Here is a 16846-nt window from a genome sequence, read left to right as displayed (position 1 = left end):
TAGAGTAGTGTACATACAGCAATAGGCCTTGACTAGATATGTACAGTATATACATATGAGTGGCGCTGCGGTCTAAGGCACTGCATCTCAGTGCTAGAGGCGTCACTACAGGCCCGGGTTCAAATCCAGGCTGTATCACATAGGGTTTGTCCGAATTTGTTAACTGACTTTCCAAGTTTCAAATAAACAAATAGGGAGTAGATACAGGAGAGAGGGGGATTTAACGTCTAATCCGAAACATGGCACCCTACACAGGGTAATGTCCCCAATCACTGCCCTGGGGCATTGGGATATTTTATTTTAGACCAGTGGAAATAGTGTCTCCTACTGGCTGTCCAACACCACTTCCAGTAGCATCTGGTCTCCCATCCAGGGACCTACCAGGACCAACCCTGCTTAGCGTCAGAGGCAAACCAACCGTGGGATATACTGCTGGAAAAGTGACCAGGTGTTCCATGATTATGTACATACGGTGTGCTACTGTGCTATTGTAACATTTACAGGAAAGATGTAGCCCCAAGTATCATTCAATGGGAAGTAGTAGCCCACTAGGGGGTGCTATTGCACCATTCACTGGGAAGTAGTGGCCCACTAGGGGGTGCTATTGCACCATTCACTGGGAAGTAGTAGCCCACTAGGGGGTGCTATTGCACCATTCACTGGGAAGTAGTTGCCCACTAGGGGGTGCTATTGCACCATTCACTGGGAAGTAGTAGCCCACTAGGGGGTGCTATTGCACCATTCACTGGGAAGTAGTAGCCCACTAGGGGGTGCTATTGCACCATTCACTGGGAAGTAGTAGCCCACTAGGGGGTGCTATTGCACCATTCACAGAAAGGTAGTTGAGGTTAAATGTCACTGTAAGACAATGGGGCTATTGGTTTTCAATCCACTTTTAACTGGTCAATTGGGGGGGGGGGCAGAGATGGATGAGAAGAGTGAGATTGTATATTCCTTGGCACATGTTGACACCATTCATTACATAAAATAGTTCATGTAAGCCATATTTAGCAGACATGTGTATCTAAAGCCACGTACAGAAGCTAGTGTAGTTATGTTTCGTTAGACAAGCTAGAATGGTCGGCCAAAATATCGATTTCCGCCTAAATAGACATACCCAAACAAATGTATTTTTCATGAGATGGCCATAAACAACTGGTAATGTTGCGTAGTTTTATAAACGTCTGGAACTTTCTGGTAAGAAGAGGTGTAAATTGCTGAGGTGTCGTCACTTGTGAGAACACAAGCTCAAGTATACAGTACAAATAATATGAAAAGAAAAAAAATTATACACATTTTTTTTTTCTCCCCTACTCAACAAAAGTGGCAATAGGGCTTGAAATGACAAATGCTTAAAAAAAATATACACACACACACACACACACACACACACTTAGTGACAGTTTTTCATATACTGACAACATAGAAGAAAATCCTATACGTCCGCTGAGCGGCACAGAAACACCATTTAAATGCTTTCGTACGTATGTGACCAAGAGAAAGTGGGTTTTGTTTCAATCCCATAAAATGACTTAGTATTTTCTTTTCTTCCTGTGTTGATAGCTCCTAAATCTGACTGAGAACATCACGTTAAGATGAAACTACTGTACTCTCCTGTTTTCGTTTGCTCTTTGCAAGCGCCGCTGTGAGTTTCAGAGCAGACAGATGGGTCTTTCTGGCATTACAAGGACCGGGACTCTACGATGTTCACAGAGCACTTTGGTACACCAAAATGTCAGGTAGCAGCGTAGCCTAGTGGTTAGAGTGTAGAGGAGGCAGGGTAGCCTAGTGGTTAGAGTGTAGAGGTGGCAGGGTAGCCTAGTGGTTAGAGTGTAGAGGTGGCAGGGTAGCCTAGTGGTTAGAGTGTAGAGGTGGCAGGTAGCCTAGTGGTTAGAGTGTAGAGGTGGCAGGTAGCCTAGTGGTTAGAGTGTAGAGGCGGCAGCGTAGCCTAGTGGTTAGAGTGTAGAGGCGGCAGGGTAGCCTAGTGGTTAGAGTGTAGAGGCGGCAGGGTAGCCTAGTGGTTAGAGTGTAGAGGAGGCAGGGTAGCCTAGTGGTTAGAGTGTAGAGGCGGCAGGGTAGCCTAGTGGTTAGAGTGTAGAGGCGGCAGGGTAGCCTAGTGGTTAGAGTGTAGAGGGGGCAGGGTAGCCTAGTGGTTAGAGTGTAGAGGTGGCAGGTAGCCTAGTGGTTAGAGTGTAGAGGGGGCAGGTAGCCTAGTGGTTAGAGTGTAGAGGCGGCAGGGTAGCCTAGTGGTTAGAGTGTAGAGGCGGCAGGGTAGCCTAGTGGTTAGAGTGTAGAGGCGGCAGGGTAGCCTAGTGGTTAGAGTGTAGAGGCGGCAGGGTAGCCTAGTGGTTAGAGTGTAGAGGCGGCAGGGTAGCCTAGTGGTTAGAGTGTAGAGGCGGCAGGGTAGCCTAGTGGTTAGAGTGTAGAGGCGGCAGGGTAGCCTAGTGGTTAGAGTGTAGAGGCGGCAGGGTAGCCTAGTGGTTAGAGTGTAGAGGCGGCAGGGTAGCCTAGTGGTTAGAGTGTAGAGGCGGCAGGGTAGCCTAGTGGTTAGAGTGTAGAGGCGGCAGGGTAGCCTAGTGGTTAGAGTGTAGAGGCGGCAGGGTAGCCTAGTGGTTAGAGTGTAGAGGCGGCAGGGTAGCCTAGTGGTTAGAGTGTAGAGGCGGCAGGGTAGCCTAGTGGTTAGAGTGTAGAGGCGGCAGGGTAGCCTAGTGGTTAGAGTGTAGAGGCGGCAGGGTAGCCTAGTGGTTAGAGTGTAGAGGCGGCAGGGTAGCCTAGTGGTTAGAGTGTAGAGGCGGCAGGGTAGCCTAGTGGTTAGAGTGTAGAGGCGGCAGGGTAGCCTAGTGGTTAGAGTGTAGAGGCGGCAGGGTAGCCTAGTGGTTAGAGTGTAGAGGCGGCAGGGTAGCCTAGTGGTTAGAGTGTAGAGGCGGCAGGGTAGCCTAGTGGTTAGAGTGTAGAGGCGGCAGGGTAGCCTAGTGGTTAGAGTGTAGAGGCGGCAGGGTAGCCTAGTGGTTAGAGTGTAGAGGCGGCAGGGTAGCCTAGTGGTTAGAGTGTAGAGGCGGCAGGGTAGCCTAGTGGTTAGAGTGTAGAGGCGGCAGGGTAGCCTAGTGGTTAGAGTGTAGAGGCGGCAGGGTAGCCTAGTGGTTAGAGTGTAGAGGCGGCAGGGTAGCCTAGTGGTCAGAGCGTTGGACTTGTAACCGAAAGGTTGCCAGATCGAATACCCGAGCTGACAAGGTACAAATCTGTCGTTCTGCCTCCTGAACAGGCAGTTAACCCACTGTTCCTAGGCCGTCATTGAAAATAAGAATTTGTTCTTAACTGACTTGCCTGGTTAAATAAAGGTAAAGGGAAAGAAAAATACATGTAGGATACCTAACATCTAAGAGGTTTTAAAGGTTTTGATCGTTGCCATTTTGTTTGTAGAAGCCCCATCGGAGGAGAAACAGCAGGAGAAGTCCTTCAGCCTGGAGGAGAAGTCAAAGACGTCCAGGAAGAGGGTCCACTACATGAAGTTCACCAAAGGTTTTTATTCAATGTTTCATTTAGTCACTTTGAGATGGTTGCATCTGAAAAGGCATCCTAGTGATAACACTGATGGAGTGGCGTTTTCACCTCCGTTGTCTCCCTTCCCCACAGGGCCCTGGTCTAAAGTAGTGTACTATCTAGGGAATAGGGCCCTGGTCTAAAGTAGTGTACTATCTAGGGAATAGGGCTCTGGTCTAAAGTAGTGTACTATATAGGGAATAGGGCCCTGGTCTAAAGTAGTGTACTATATAGGGAATAGGGCTCTGGTCTAAAGTAGTGTACTATCTAGGGAATAGGGCTCTGGTCTAAAGTAGTGTACTATATAGGGAATAGGGCTCTGGTCTAAAGTAGTGTACTATATAGGGAATAGGGCTCTGGTCTAAAGTAGTGTACTATCTAGGGAATAGGGCCCTGGTCTAAAGTAGTGTACTATCTAGGGAATAGGGCCCTGGTCTAAAGTAGTGTACTATATAGGGAATAGGGCCCTGGTCTAAAGTAGTGTACTATCTAGGGAATAGGGCTCTGGTCTAAAGTAGTGCACTATATAGGGAATAGGGCCCTGGTCTAAAGTAGTGCACTATGTAGGGAATAGGGCCCTGGTCTAAAGTAGTGTACTATATAGGGAATAGGGCCCTGGTCTAAAGTAGTGTACTATCTAGGGAATAGGGCCCTGGTCTAAAGTAGTGTACTATATAGGGAATAGGGCCCTGGTCTAAAGTAGTGTACTATCTAGGGAATAGGGCTCTGGTCTAAAGTAGTGCACTATATAGGGAATAGGGCCCTGGTCTAAAGTAGTGCACTATGTAGGGAATAGGGCCCTGGTCTAAAGTAGTGTACTATATAGGGAATAGGGCCCTGGTCTAAAGTAGTGTACTATCTAGGGAATAGGGCCCTGGTCTAAAGTAGTGTACTATCTAGGGAATAGGGCCCTGGTCTAAAGTAGTGTACTATATAGGGAATAGGGCCCTGGTCTAAAGTAGTGTACTGTATAGGGTGCCCTGTCACGACAGTCAAATTGCCTGTGGTCCAGGAGGCTGGAGGTTATATGGGGGGGGGTCGACCAGGAAATCGATTCCAACGGTACGATTCGCCGCCTAATCATTTTTGCTCAAATTATGTTCTTCTTGTTTTCTCAGAAAATATTTTTTGTTTGTTGTTGTTTTGGTGACCACTGTGTCCTCTCCTTCAGTGTTGAACTAAGCATGTCGCCTAATTATGTTGCCAGGAAATAATCTAGGCCTACCTCTCATTAGTCGGTGCATGACGTCACACACGTGTGCAGTTTGCCGAGACCTGACTGATAGTCTCGTTGGAGTTGTTCGGCATTCAGAATGACTTGTAGATCAATGACTGGCAACATAATTAGACGACAGGCTTAGTTCAACACTGAAGGAGAGGAGACAGTGGTCCCAAAAGATGAGAGGTATTTTCAGGTAGAAAGAAAGTAATTTGAGAATGCATTTGTGACCATGTTAACGTTTTAGATCGGTTTAGTGTCCGGCAGACTGATACACTCATCTCTTAAACATTTGAACAGGAAACCGAAGCGTACCGTTAATACAGCCCGACATATTATTCTGACATTAACGCAATTTCCAAACGTGTCCAGGCCCCAGTTATTTATCTGGGCTTGATCTTTCGTGTTGTACTAAATACATAGAAATATAGTGAATAGAACAGACAAATCATTGACTTGAATGGGGGTATGGGGGGGGGGTTATATTCATTCCATTTCTTTGCATTTAATCCGATCCGATATCTATTCGTATTTCAGCTAACTTAAACTGATCAGATGTCCAAAAGATGCAGGTTCTCAGAAGAATGACAACTCTCATTTCTTAACAATCCCGACCTTACAAAAACTATTTTTTATTTATTTATCAGGCTAAAACATTGATAACATCAGAACACTGTTTTGAGCCCCTGCCAAGGAGGTTGAGAGCGGGGGGGTGGGGGGCTGAGTGGGACATTTTATTGAAGTAGTGAAAGAGCAAAGGGACGTTTGCGTCGGGATAAGAAGACCAAACAGCTAAGATAAATAAACATCTGCTGGACCTGCCGCTACCACGCCTCTGGGTTCCCAGACGGTTTTCCAGGCTCAAAGCCTTCAGGAGCAACTAGCTTCCCCCCCCTAGCCTCTTCATGCGTCTCTCGTGCCTCCCCCAACCATCTCAAGCCTCAGTCCAGTTATGTTCCTAAAGTAATGCTACCTCCCCTCCTCCCCCCCTAGACAGCTGTCTCAGGCCCCAGTCCAGTCATGTTCCTACAGCTACCTCCCCTCCAGTTGGTCGTCTCAGGCCCCAGTCCAGTCATGTTCCTACAGCTACCTCCCCTCCTCCCCCCCTAGACAGCTGTCTCAGGCCCCAGTCCAGTCATGTTCCTACAGCTACCTCCCCTCCAGTTGGTCGTCTCAGGCCCCAGTCCAGTCATGTTCCTACAGCTACCTCCCCTCCTCCCCCCCTAGACAGCTGTCTCAGGCCCCAGTCCAGTCATGTTCCTACAGCTACCTCCCCTCCAGTTGGTCGTCTCAGGCCCCAGTCCAGTCATGTTCCTACACCTACCTCCCCTCCAGTTGGTCGTCTCAGGCCCCAGTCCAGTCATGTTCCTACAGCTACCTCCCCTCCAGTTGGTCGTCTCAGGCCCCAGTCCAGTCATGTTCCTACACCTACCTCCCCTCCAGTTGGTCGTCTCAGGCCCCAGTCCAGTCATGTTCCTACAGCTACCTCCCCTCCAGTTGGTCGTCTCAGGCCCCAGTCCAGTCATGTTCCTACAGCTACCTCCCCTCCAGTTGGTCGTCTCAGGCCCCAGTCCAGTCATGTTCCTACACCTACCTCCCCTCCAGTTGGTCGTCTCAGGCCCCAGTCCAGTCATGTTCCTACACCTACCTCCCCTCCAGTTGGTCGTCTCAGGCCCCAGTCCAGTCATGTTCCTACAGCTACCTCCCCTCCAGTTGGTCGTCTCAGGCCCCAGTCCAGTCATGTTCCTACAGCTACCTCCCCTCCAGTTGGTCGTCTCAGGCCCCAGTCCAGTCATGTTCCTACAGCTACCTCCCCTCCAGTTGGTCGTCTCAGGCCCCAGTCCAGTCATGTTCCTACAGCTACCTCCCCTCCAGTTGGTCGTCTCAGGCCCCAGTCCAGTCATGTTCCTACAGCTACCTCCCCTCCAGTTGGTCGTCTCAGGCCCCAGTCCAGTCATGTTCCTACAGCTACCTCCCCTCCAGTTGGTCGTCTCAGGCCCCAGTCCAGTCATGTTCCTACAGCTACCTCCCCTCCAGTTGGTCGTCTCAGGCCCCAGTCCAGTCATGTTCCTACAGCTACCTCCCCTCCAGTTGGTCGTCTCAGGCCCCAGTCCAGTCATGTTCCTACAGCTACCTCCCCTCCTCCCCCCCTAGACAGCTGTCTCAGGCCCCAGTCCAGTCATGTTCCTACACCTACCTCCCCTCCAGTTGGTCGTCTCAGGCCCCAGTCCAGTCATGTTCCTACAGCTACCTCCCCTCCAGTTGGTCGTCTCAGGCCCCAGTCCAGTCATGTTCCTACACCTACCTCCCCTCCAGTTGGTCGTCTCAGGCCCCAGTCCAGTCATGTTCCTACAGCTACCTCCCCTCCAGTTGGTCGTCTCAGGCCCCAGTCCAGTCATGTTCCTACAGCTACCTCCCCTCCAGTTGGTCGTCTCAGGCCCCAGTCCAGTCATGTTCCTACAGCTACCTCCCCTCCAGTTGGTCGTCTCAGGCCCCAGTCCAGTCATGTTCCTACAGCTACCTCCCCTCCAGTTGGTCGTCTCAGGCCCCAGTCCAGTCATGTTCCTACACCTACCTCCCCTCCAGTTGGTCGTCTCAGGCCCCAGTCCAGTCATGTTCCTACAGCTACCTCCCCTCCAGTTGGTCGTCTCAGGCCCCAGTCCAGTCATGTTCCTACAGCTACCTCCCCTCCAGTTGGTCGTCTCAGGCCCCAGTCCAGTCATGTTCCTACACCTACCTCCCCTCCAGTTGGTCGTCTCAGGCCCCAGTCCAGTCATGTTCCTACAGCTACCTCCCCTCCAGTTGGTCGTCTCAGGCCCCAGTCCAGTCATGTTCCTACAGCTACCTCCCCTCCAGTTGGTCGTCTCAGGCCCCAGTCCAGTCATGTTCCTACAGCTAACCCCCCCCCCCCCCCCCCCCTAGACAGCTGTCTCAGGCCCCAGTCCAGTCATGTTCCTACAGCTGTATCCTCTTCCTCCAGCAGGCTCCTGATAACACTGGTTATTTATTGCTTTAAACCTTTTCCCCTCCTGTCCTGGCTTTCAAAGCCTCCATCAGGCCTGCTCTCAAGACACACACACTAAACACTCCTGCGAGCGTGTCTGCGCGTGCGATCGTGTCTGCGAGCGTGTCTGCGGACCAGCTAAGCTAGTTTGCAACGACGCTGGTCCCAGATTTGTGACAGCGTTATCTAAACCTGTATATTTTCGACCTAGACCCACGCCAGGAGGTAAAAGCAGGAAGTGTACCCTTCCATCTGTGCTGTGATTTGTTCAGGCAGCTCAACTGACACTACAACAAAAACATGCATTCCGTTGCATGAGCCGCATCATTTGAACGAACATTCCAAAATGACCCTGGAAATGATTGCATCACAATACCAGGCAGCCATTGGGAATGTGCCCATGACTTTCACCAGTCAAATTGCCACGGTTAGAGCTAGGTCGCTAATATACAGGCTAAGACAACGTTGTCACAAATCTGGGACCAGCGGCTGTTGGTAACTACCAGCTATCTAGCTTGTTCCTATTAAGAGCAAGAAGGGGTAGCAGTGCATAATCATTTTTAAGCAGAATGTTTGTATGATTTGGCATATTAAAGACTTAAAAGACTATCGAAGCCATCCATCCAACCTATTTATTCAGATCCGGCAGTTCAAAGACAATCCATTGGGCCTAGTTATTGTTCATTAGCAACCTACTTTTTAGTTTGTGTGTCTATTTTTATTTGACATTTTACGTAAAACTAGAACTGTCTTTTGGGTGTCACGGGAATGTAACAATTTTATTTATTTTTTGAAGCTGCAATAAAGCTGCCACCCGACCAAATTCACATAGAAATGTGAGTTTTTTTTATAGATCCGTCACTCCATTGAGCCTAAGAAGCGGTAGATCTATTCTATATACTCTATTTCTCTGCTTCCCATTAAGTTTCGTATTTTCTTTTCTTCACCGGCTTCAAACAGCTGAAAATACTATATTTTTAGTTAGTGAAAAGATATTTCACAGCGGTGGTACGACGATTCTGTACACTTTGATTAGGCAAACTAATGACATCTTTTGCAACCAACAAATAGCTTTTAGAGATTTCTGCGTATTGCACCTTTAAAAAAAAAAATTAAAAAAAAAGATATATTTTAATAACATTCTACTTGTCCCAAAATTAGTGCACAAACTTTTCGTCCTGTATTACTGACAGTGTTTCAAATAAGAAGTGTTACCGTGGAATTAATCAGGAGATTCAGATTTAGGGATGGAGGCGGAGGGGGTGCGGTAAAAGGGAGGGGAGGGGGGCGTAAAGGGAGGGGAGGGGTGCGGTAAAGGGTGGGGAGGGGGGGGGGGCGTATAAGGGAGCGGACGGGGTGGCGGTAAAGGGAGGGAGGGGGGGGGGGCGGTAAAGGGAGGTGATGGGGGCAAGGTAAAAGGGAGGGGAGGGGGGGCGGGCGGGTAAAGGGAGGGGGGGGGGGTAGGTAAAGGGAGCGGAGGGGGGGCAGGTAAGGGAGGGGAGGCGGGGGGGGGCGGTAAAGGGAGGGGAGGGGGGGCGGTAACGGGAGGGGAGGGGGGGGGGCGGGGGGGTAAAGGGGGGGGGGGGGGGAGGGGGGGGGGGGCGGTAAAGGGGGGGAGGGGGGGCGGGGTAAAGGGAGGGGGGGGGGGCGGGGGTAAAGGGAGGGGGGGGGGGGGGGGGGGGGCTGGTAAAGGGAGGAGCGGGCGGTTAAACGGGAGTGGAGGGGGGTACCAGGGCGGCAGAGTAAAGGGAGGGAGGGGCGGTTAAAGGAGGGGCGGGGGCGCGTAAAGGAGGGGGGTAAAGGGGAGGGGGGGCGTAAAAGGGGGGGGGGGGGGGTAAAGCGGAGGGAGGGGGCGTGTAAAGGAGGGGGGGGGGCGGTAAAGGAGGGGAGGAGAGGGGGCGTTAAAGAGGGCGGGTAAAGAGGGAGGGGGTAAGGGAAGGGGAGGGGGTAAAGGGAGGGGGGGGGGAAGGGAGGAGGGTAAAGGAGGGGGGTAAAGGGAGGGGAGGGGGTAAAGGGAGGGGGGGGGGGGGTAAAGGGAGGGGGGGGTAAAGGGAGGGGGGGGGGGCGTAAAGCTGTTGTATTCATTATGGATCCACACTTAAGCAGCTTCTCTTCCTGGAGTCCAGCAAAGTTTAAGGCAGTTTTAGGCACAAGGTTTTTTCTAGAGGGTTTTGACGTCTCATACATTACGAAAAGGATAGTCCAAAACTATACAGGCTCATTCCACTGTTATGGTCTTGTGTCCTCGCCAGCTAGGGCGAAGCAGCACGTTGCATCGTTCCACTGTTATGGTCTTGTGTCCTCGCCAGCTAGGGCGAAGCAGCACGTTGCATCGTTCCACTGTTATGGTCTTGTGTCCTCGCCAGCTAGGGCGAAGCAGCACGTTGCATCATTCCACTGTTATGGTCTTGTGAGTCTCTGATGCATGGAATGAAAATGGGAACCAATGGGAGAGATGGACAAATACTATACTATTTCCATAAACCAAACGGACTACATTCTCATTCATAATTATCAAGACATGAGGAGAGTATCGAAAATAGTTTTAAAAGATACCCTTTGACTTAAAGCTGATCCTCGGGTTGATCTTTAATAGAATAGCCTACACAGTCAACTTACAATGTGGTATTCTGTTCTTTTGTAATGGCCTACATTTTCCGTATTATAATGAGACTAAATGAAACGACATAGGACAAATGGATTTTGTAATGTTGTCTTATATTACATTTACTTAGACTGTTAAAATGTAGAGCAGGAAATGGCAGACATTTTATATAAACGTTGGATTTGCGTGGTCCAAATTTTCATGATAATTTTTGTTTTATAGATGTTTTCTGTTGGTAAGCCTACCCATGTCTCTCCTCCAATGGGAAAGCCTGCTCTCTCCTCCAATGGGAAAGCCTGCTCTCTCCTCCAATGGGAAAGCCTGCTCTCTCCTCCAATGGGAAAGCCTGCGCTCTCCTCCAATGGGAAAGCCTGCGCTCTCCTCCAATGGGAAAGCCTGCGCTCTCCTCCAATGGGAAAGCCTGCGCTCTCCTCCAATGGGAAAGCCTGCGCTCTCCTCCAATGGGAAAGCCTGCGCTCTCCTCCAATGGGAAAGCCTGCGCTCTCCTCCAATGGGAAAGCCTGCGCTCTCCTCCAATGGGAAAGCCTGCGCTCTCCTCCAATGGGAAAGCCTGCGCTCTCCTCCAATGGGAAAGCCTGCGCTCTCCTCCAATGGGAAAGCCTGCTCTCTCTTCCAATGGGAAATCCTGCTCTCTCCTCCAATGGGAAAGCCTGCTCACTGATGTCAATACCAAAGCTGATAATTGTGCCTTGATTTGAATCTGGAATTCTGTGAATAATGATGACTGAGAGCCCAGTGTGGCCCAGTGTAGAGCCCTTTAGTCAGAGGCTGTTGGTACCTTTCTGTCTCTATATAAATCACAACGGTTCCATTTTCTAATAATTTGACAGTCGGTTTCAACTGAAACGTTGAGCCTTTTACCAGATGTTTTTCCCACCACATTAAATGTTTCATTTTCAGAACTTTAATTTTTGTAAAAAAATGTAACCTTTATTTAACTAGGCAAGTCAGTTAAGAACAAATTCTTATTTTCAATGACGGCCTAGGAACAGTGGGTTAACTGGCCTAGGAACAGTGGGTTAACTGGTCTAGGAACAGTGGGTTAACTGGTCTAGGAACAGTGGGTTAACTGGTCTAGGAACAGTGGGTTAACTGGTCTAGGAACAGTGGGTTAACTGCCTTGTTCAGGGGCAGAACGACAGATTTGTACCTTGTCAGCTTGGGGGTTTGAACTTGCAACCTTCCGGTTACTCGTCCACCTCTCTAACCACCCTGCCGCCCGATCAAATTATATATATAGATATCTATATCTATTATCTATATTTATAGATATAGATATAGATATAATATTCTGAATTGGTCATATAAAGAACAGCTATACATGATGTAATGAAAAGCAGCAAACATGTTGTTTCACGTTCTTTAGTAAAAGACTCAGACAACAGGCTAAACAGCTGGCTTCACAGTTCCCCTGCCAAATAGGCCTACAAGAGAAGTCGACGTATCTCCACGGAGTTGATAAGGGGGTTCTGTGCACCGCTTAGTACCTTCCCTTTTGCTCGACAAAAAGACACGTGTGAGACCTAGACTAAAATCACGCCCTATTTCCCTACGTAGTACACTGCTTTTGGGCCTATGAGTCCTGCCCTGGTCAAAGAATGGTCACTGTATAGGGCAAAGGGTGCTATTTGGGACGTAGCCCCTTAGTTGAGATAAAGAAAAATATTTATCGTTTTCTATTTTCCCTTTCTAAATGTTTCAACATCATGGCAGGATCTATCGTTAAGCAGGTACTGCAGGTTGCCAAGGAAGTGTTATGGAATACCTAGTGGGTGCCAAGGTCACTGTCGATATGGAAACAGCTGAGTGCCAATCAGTGACTCCTGCCAAAAAAACAAAAACAGATTAGCCAATCACCATGGCTTTAAACCACTCAGCCAATCACCATGGGTTTAAACCACTCAGCCAATCACCATGGGTTTACCCCCAGACAGATGGACTAATCTGACAACTAACAAATTAATGGCCGGATGACATGAGAAGTCTTTTATTTAACGAGGCAAGTCAGTTAAGAACAAATTCTTATTTATAACGACGGCCTATACACTGCCTGTTCAGGGGGCAGAACGACAGATTTGTATCTTGTCAGCTCGAGGATTCGATCCAGCAAACTTGCGGTTTACTAGCTCAATACTCTCACCACTAGGCTACCTCCCAAATGGCATCTTAGTCCCGCTAACACCCTACATGGGGAATAGGGTGTCATTTAGGATGGAGCCCAGGTGTTGTCACATTTTAACACGAAGACAGTGTGCGGCTCGAGAGAGGATTTCTTTAATTTAATTATTGATCCACAGAATCCAGAAGGGCTGGGAATTTTCAGGGAGCTCACGATACTTGGCGATGTTTTATTTTATTTGACCTTTATTTAACCAGGCAAGTCAGTTAAGAACACATTCTTATTTTCAATGACGGCCTAGGAACAGTGGGTTAACTGCCTGTTCAGGGGCAGAACGACAGATTTGTACCTTGTCAGCTCGGGGGTTTGAACTCTCAACCTTCCGGTTACTAGTCCAACGCTCTAACCACTAGGCTACCCTGCCGCCCCTCCGCTCTAACCACTAGGCTACCCTGCCGCCTCTACACTCTAATCACTAGGCTACCCTGCCGCCCCTCCACTCTAACCACTAGGCTGCCCTGCCGCCCCTCCACTCTAACCACTAGGCTACCCTGCCGCCCCTCCACTCTAACCACTAGGCTGCCCTGCCGCCCCTCCACTCTAACCACTAGGCTACCCTGCCGCCCCTCCACTCTAACCACTAGGCTGCCCTGCCACCCCTCCACTCTAACCACTAGGCTACCCTGCCGCCCCTCCACTCTAACCACTAGGCTGCCCTGCCGCCCCTCCACTCTAACCACTAGGCTACCCTGCCGCCCCTCCACTCTAACCACTAGGCTGCCCTGCCGCCCCGATACGATATGTATTGCGATTCAATGTTCCAAACTTACAGCTTACCATTTGTCTTCTGGGACGAGAGCCATGAGAAAATGAGTCGACAATCATGGAAATGAACGTGCTCGAAAACTAATTGGTTTCCTATTTAAAAAAAAATAATTATAATTAAATTTAAAATCCTCTGGCCTCCATTGATTTTAGTTTTCCTCATTCTAATTCTTACAACGGTTAAACTCCAATAACGTTTGAACGGATTACTATCGAGACATGAGGTTTGGACCATTTTGGTTTTCATAGAGGATTATTTCTAAACATTATTATTGGACACACTACTTCGCTACGCATCCGTGGGGTTTAAGGAGGATACGTGGGTATACAGCGTATAGCCTCCACTACAACACTGTCTGTCAACTAGGCAGCCAGGCCAGGTCAGGTGAGGTGAGGTGAGGCCAGGTCAGGTCAGGTGAAGCCAGGTCAGGTGAAGCCAGGTGAGGTCAGGTCAGGTCAGGTCAGGTGAAGCCAGGTCAGGTCAGGTCAGGTGAAGCCAGGTCAGGTCAGGTGAAGCCAGGTCAGGTCAGGTGAAGTCAGGTCAGGTCAGGTGAATCCAGGTCAGGTCAGGTAAAGCCAGGTCAGGTCAGGTGAAGCCAGGTCAGGTCAGGTGAAGCCAGATCAGGTAAGGCCAGGCCAGGTGAGGCCAGGCCAGGCCAGGTGAGGCCAGGCCAGGTGAGGCCAGGCCAGGTGAGGCCAGGCCAGGTGAGGCCAGGCCAGGTGAGGCCAGGCCAGGTGAGGCCAGGCCAGGTGAGGCCAGGCCAGGTGAGGCAGGCCAGGTGAGGCCAGGCCAAGTGTGGCCAGGCCAAGTGTGGCCAGGTCAGGTGAGGCCAGGCCAGGTAAAGCCAGGCCAGGTGAAGCCAGGCCAGGTAGAGCCAGGTCAGGTGAGGCCAAGCCAGGTCAGGTGAAGCCAGGTCAGGCCAAGCCAGGCCAGGTCAGGTGAAGTCAGGTCAGGTCAGGTGAAGTCAGGTCAGGTCAGGTGAAGTCAGGTCAGGTCAGGTGAAGCCAGGTCAGGTCAGGTCAGGTGAAGCCAGGTCAGGTCAGGTCAGGTGAAGCCAGGTCAGGTCAGGTGAAGCCAGGTCAGGTCAGGTGAAGCCAGGTCAGGTCAGGTCAGGTCAGGTAAAGCCAGGTCAGGTAAAGCCAGGCCAGGTCAGGTGAAGCCAGGCCAGGTCAGGTGAAGCCAGGTCAAGTCAGGTCAGGTGAGGCCAGGTCAAGTCAGGTCAGATGAGGCCAGGTCAGGTGAAGCCAGGTCAAGTCAGGTCAGGTGAAGCCAGGCCAGGTAGGGTCAGGTCAGGTGAAGCCAGGTCAGGTCAGGTGAAGCCAGGTCAGGTCAGGTGAAGCCAGGTCAGGTCAGGTGAAGCCAGGTCAGGTCAGGTGAAGCCAGGTCAGGTCAGGTGAAGCCAGGTCAGGTCAGGTGAAGCCAGGTCAGGTCAGGTGAAGCCAGGTCAGGTCAGGTGAAGCCAGGTCAGGTCAGGTGAAGCCAGGTCAGGTCAGGTGAAGCCAGGTCAGGTCAGGTGAAGCCAGGCTGAGGTGAAGCCAGGCTGAGGTGAAGCCAGGCTGAGGTGAAGCCAGGCTGAGGTGAAGCCAGGCTGAGGTGAAGCCAGGCTGAGGTGAAGCCAGGCTGAGGTGAAGCCAGGCTGAGGTGAAGCCAGGCTGAGGTGAAGCCAGGCTGAGGTGAAGCCAGGCTGAGGTGAAGCCAGGCTGAGGTGAGGCCAGGCTGAGGTGAGGCCAGGCTGAGGTGAGGCCAGGCTGAGGTGAGGCCAGGCTGAGGTGAGGCCAGGCTGAGGTGAGGCCAGGCTGAGGTGAGGCCAGGCTGAGGTGAAGCCAGGCTGAGGTGAGGCCAGGCCAGGTGAAAGCTAGGCCAGGTGAAAGCTAGGCCAGGTGAAAGCTAGGCCAGGTGAAAGCCAGTATTGCAGTTACACTCTTATATCAGTCACTTCCACAGCCTGACAGCTGATAAATGGTTGGACAAATGATAAAAGTGGGTTACTGGTTTATGCTGTGGGGTCGGACACACTAGGCCTGGAGCTGGAGTGTGTCCTAAATGGCCTGTGCAGCAGAGAGCCTGGGTCTGGGCAGAGGAGAGGAGTGGCCGCTGCCTTTCTCCGCTAACGAAGGCCATCAATCCCGAACAGGGACAAGACATCAATAACAACAGACTGGAGAGACAGCTTTTTGAAGCCAGGGAGTGTAGTCATAAAGAATCTCTCCGTAGCCTGTGGGCTCAGATACACTGTGCCTGGATGTGAGTAGAGGCTGGGTTGATAGCAGAGACGCGCCGGTACCTTTCCCCACAAATGAAACGACGGCCATCGATCCTGAACACTGGGTTGAACCGTGAGGGAGAGCAGTCCAGCTAGGACAATCCAGCCCAGCTCAGCCAGGACAGGGCATCAACAACAGACCAGCAAGATAAGTTTTGCTACTGTAGGCAGCGTTAGCTAGCGCTAGTTCAGATGTACCTGCTGGTATTTTTCATCCTATAGATTGTTCTCCATCTTTTTAAATAGTGAGCCAACATGTTTTCAGGTCTTTTTTCTCTCCATGAATGTGAACAATATGTTTGGAACATCAAATTTATAATCACAGTAACGAATCACACTGCATATAGAATCACACTGCATATAGAATCACACTGCATATAGAATCACACTGCATATAGAATCACACTGCATATAGAATCACACTGCATATAGAATCACACTGCATATAGAATCACGCTGCATATAGAATCACGCTGCATATAGAATCACGCTGCATATAGAATCACGCTGCATATAGAATCACGCTGCATATAGAATCACGCTGCATATAGAATCACGCTGCATATAGAATCACGCTGCATATAGAATCACGCTGCATATAGAATCACGCTGCATATAGAATCACGCTGCATATAGAATCACGCTGCATATAGAATCACGCTGCATATAGAATCACGAGAATCACGCTGCATATAGAATCACGAGAATCACACTGCATATAGAATCACGAGAATCACAATGCATATAGAATCATGAGAATCACAATGCATATAGAATCATGAGAATCACAATGCATATAGAATCACAATGCATATAGAATCATGAGAATCACAATGCATATAGAATCATGAGAATCACAATGCATATAGAATCATGAGAATCACAATGCATATAGAATCATGAGAATCACAATGCATATAGAATCATGAGAATCACAATGCATATAGAATCACAATGCATATAGAATCATGAGAATCACAATGCATATAGAATCATGAGAATCACAATGCATATATCTGCACAAGTATGGTGATGAGAGAGACCACAAAAAATCAAAGTAAACTTCAATGCTATTTGGCTCTAAACAGACAGTACATGGTGGCAGACTATCTGACCACTGTGACGGAGGAAAACACTGACTTGGTACAGATTCAGTGAGCACAGTCTTGCTATAGAGACCGGTCATCACAGACAAACCTGGCTGCCCAGAGAGGACAGTCTGGCTATAGAGACCGGTCGTCACAGACAA

At 49.9% G+C, this 16846-nt stretch overlaps 1 protein-coding gene across 1 annotated transcript in view; it reads left to right on the top strand.

Moving 5' to 3' along the window:
• pinx1 (PIN2 (TERF1) interacting telomerase inhibitor 1) overlaps nt 1-16846 on the top strand; it is a 67166-nt gene that overhangs the window by 3853 nt on the left and 46467 nt on the right. The window contains exon 5 of the mRNA XM_031800612.1: nt 3421-3519. Coding sequence (XP_031656472.1) covers nt 3421-3519 — 99 coding nt within the window. The remainder of the gene's footprint in view (nt 1-3420; nt 3520-16846) is intronic.

This window comes from Oncorhynchus kisutch, linkage group LG21 (assembly GCF_002021735.2).
Source record: "Oncorhynchus kisutch isolate 150728-3 linkage group LG21, Okis_V2, whole genome shotgun sequence".
NCBI classification, from domain to species: domain Eukaryota; kingdom Metazoa; phylum Chordata; class Actinopteri; order Salmoniformes; family Salmonidae; genus Oncorhynchus; species Oncorhynchus kisutch.
Note: the sequence above shows the minus strand (reverse complement) of the source record. Positions and strands in the feature narration are given on the sequence as shown.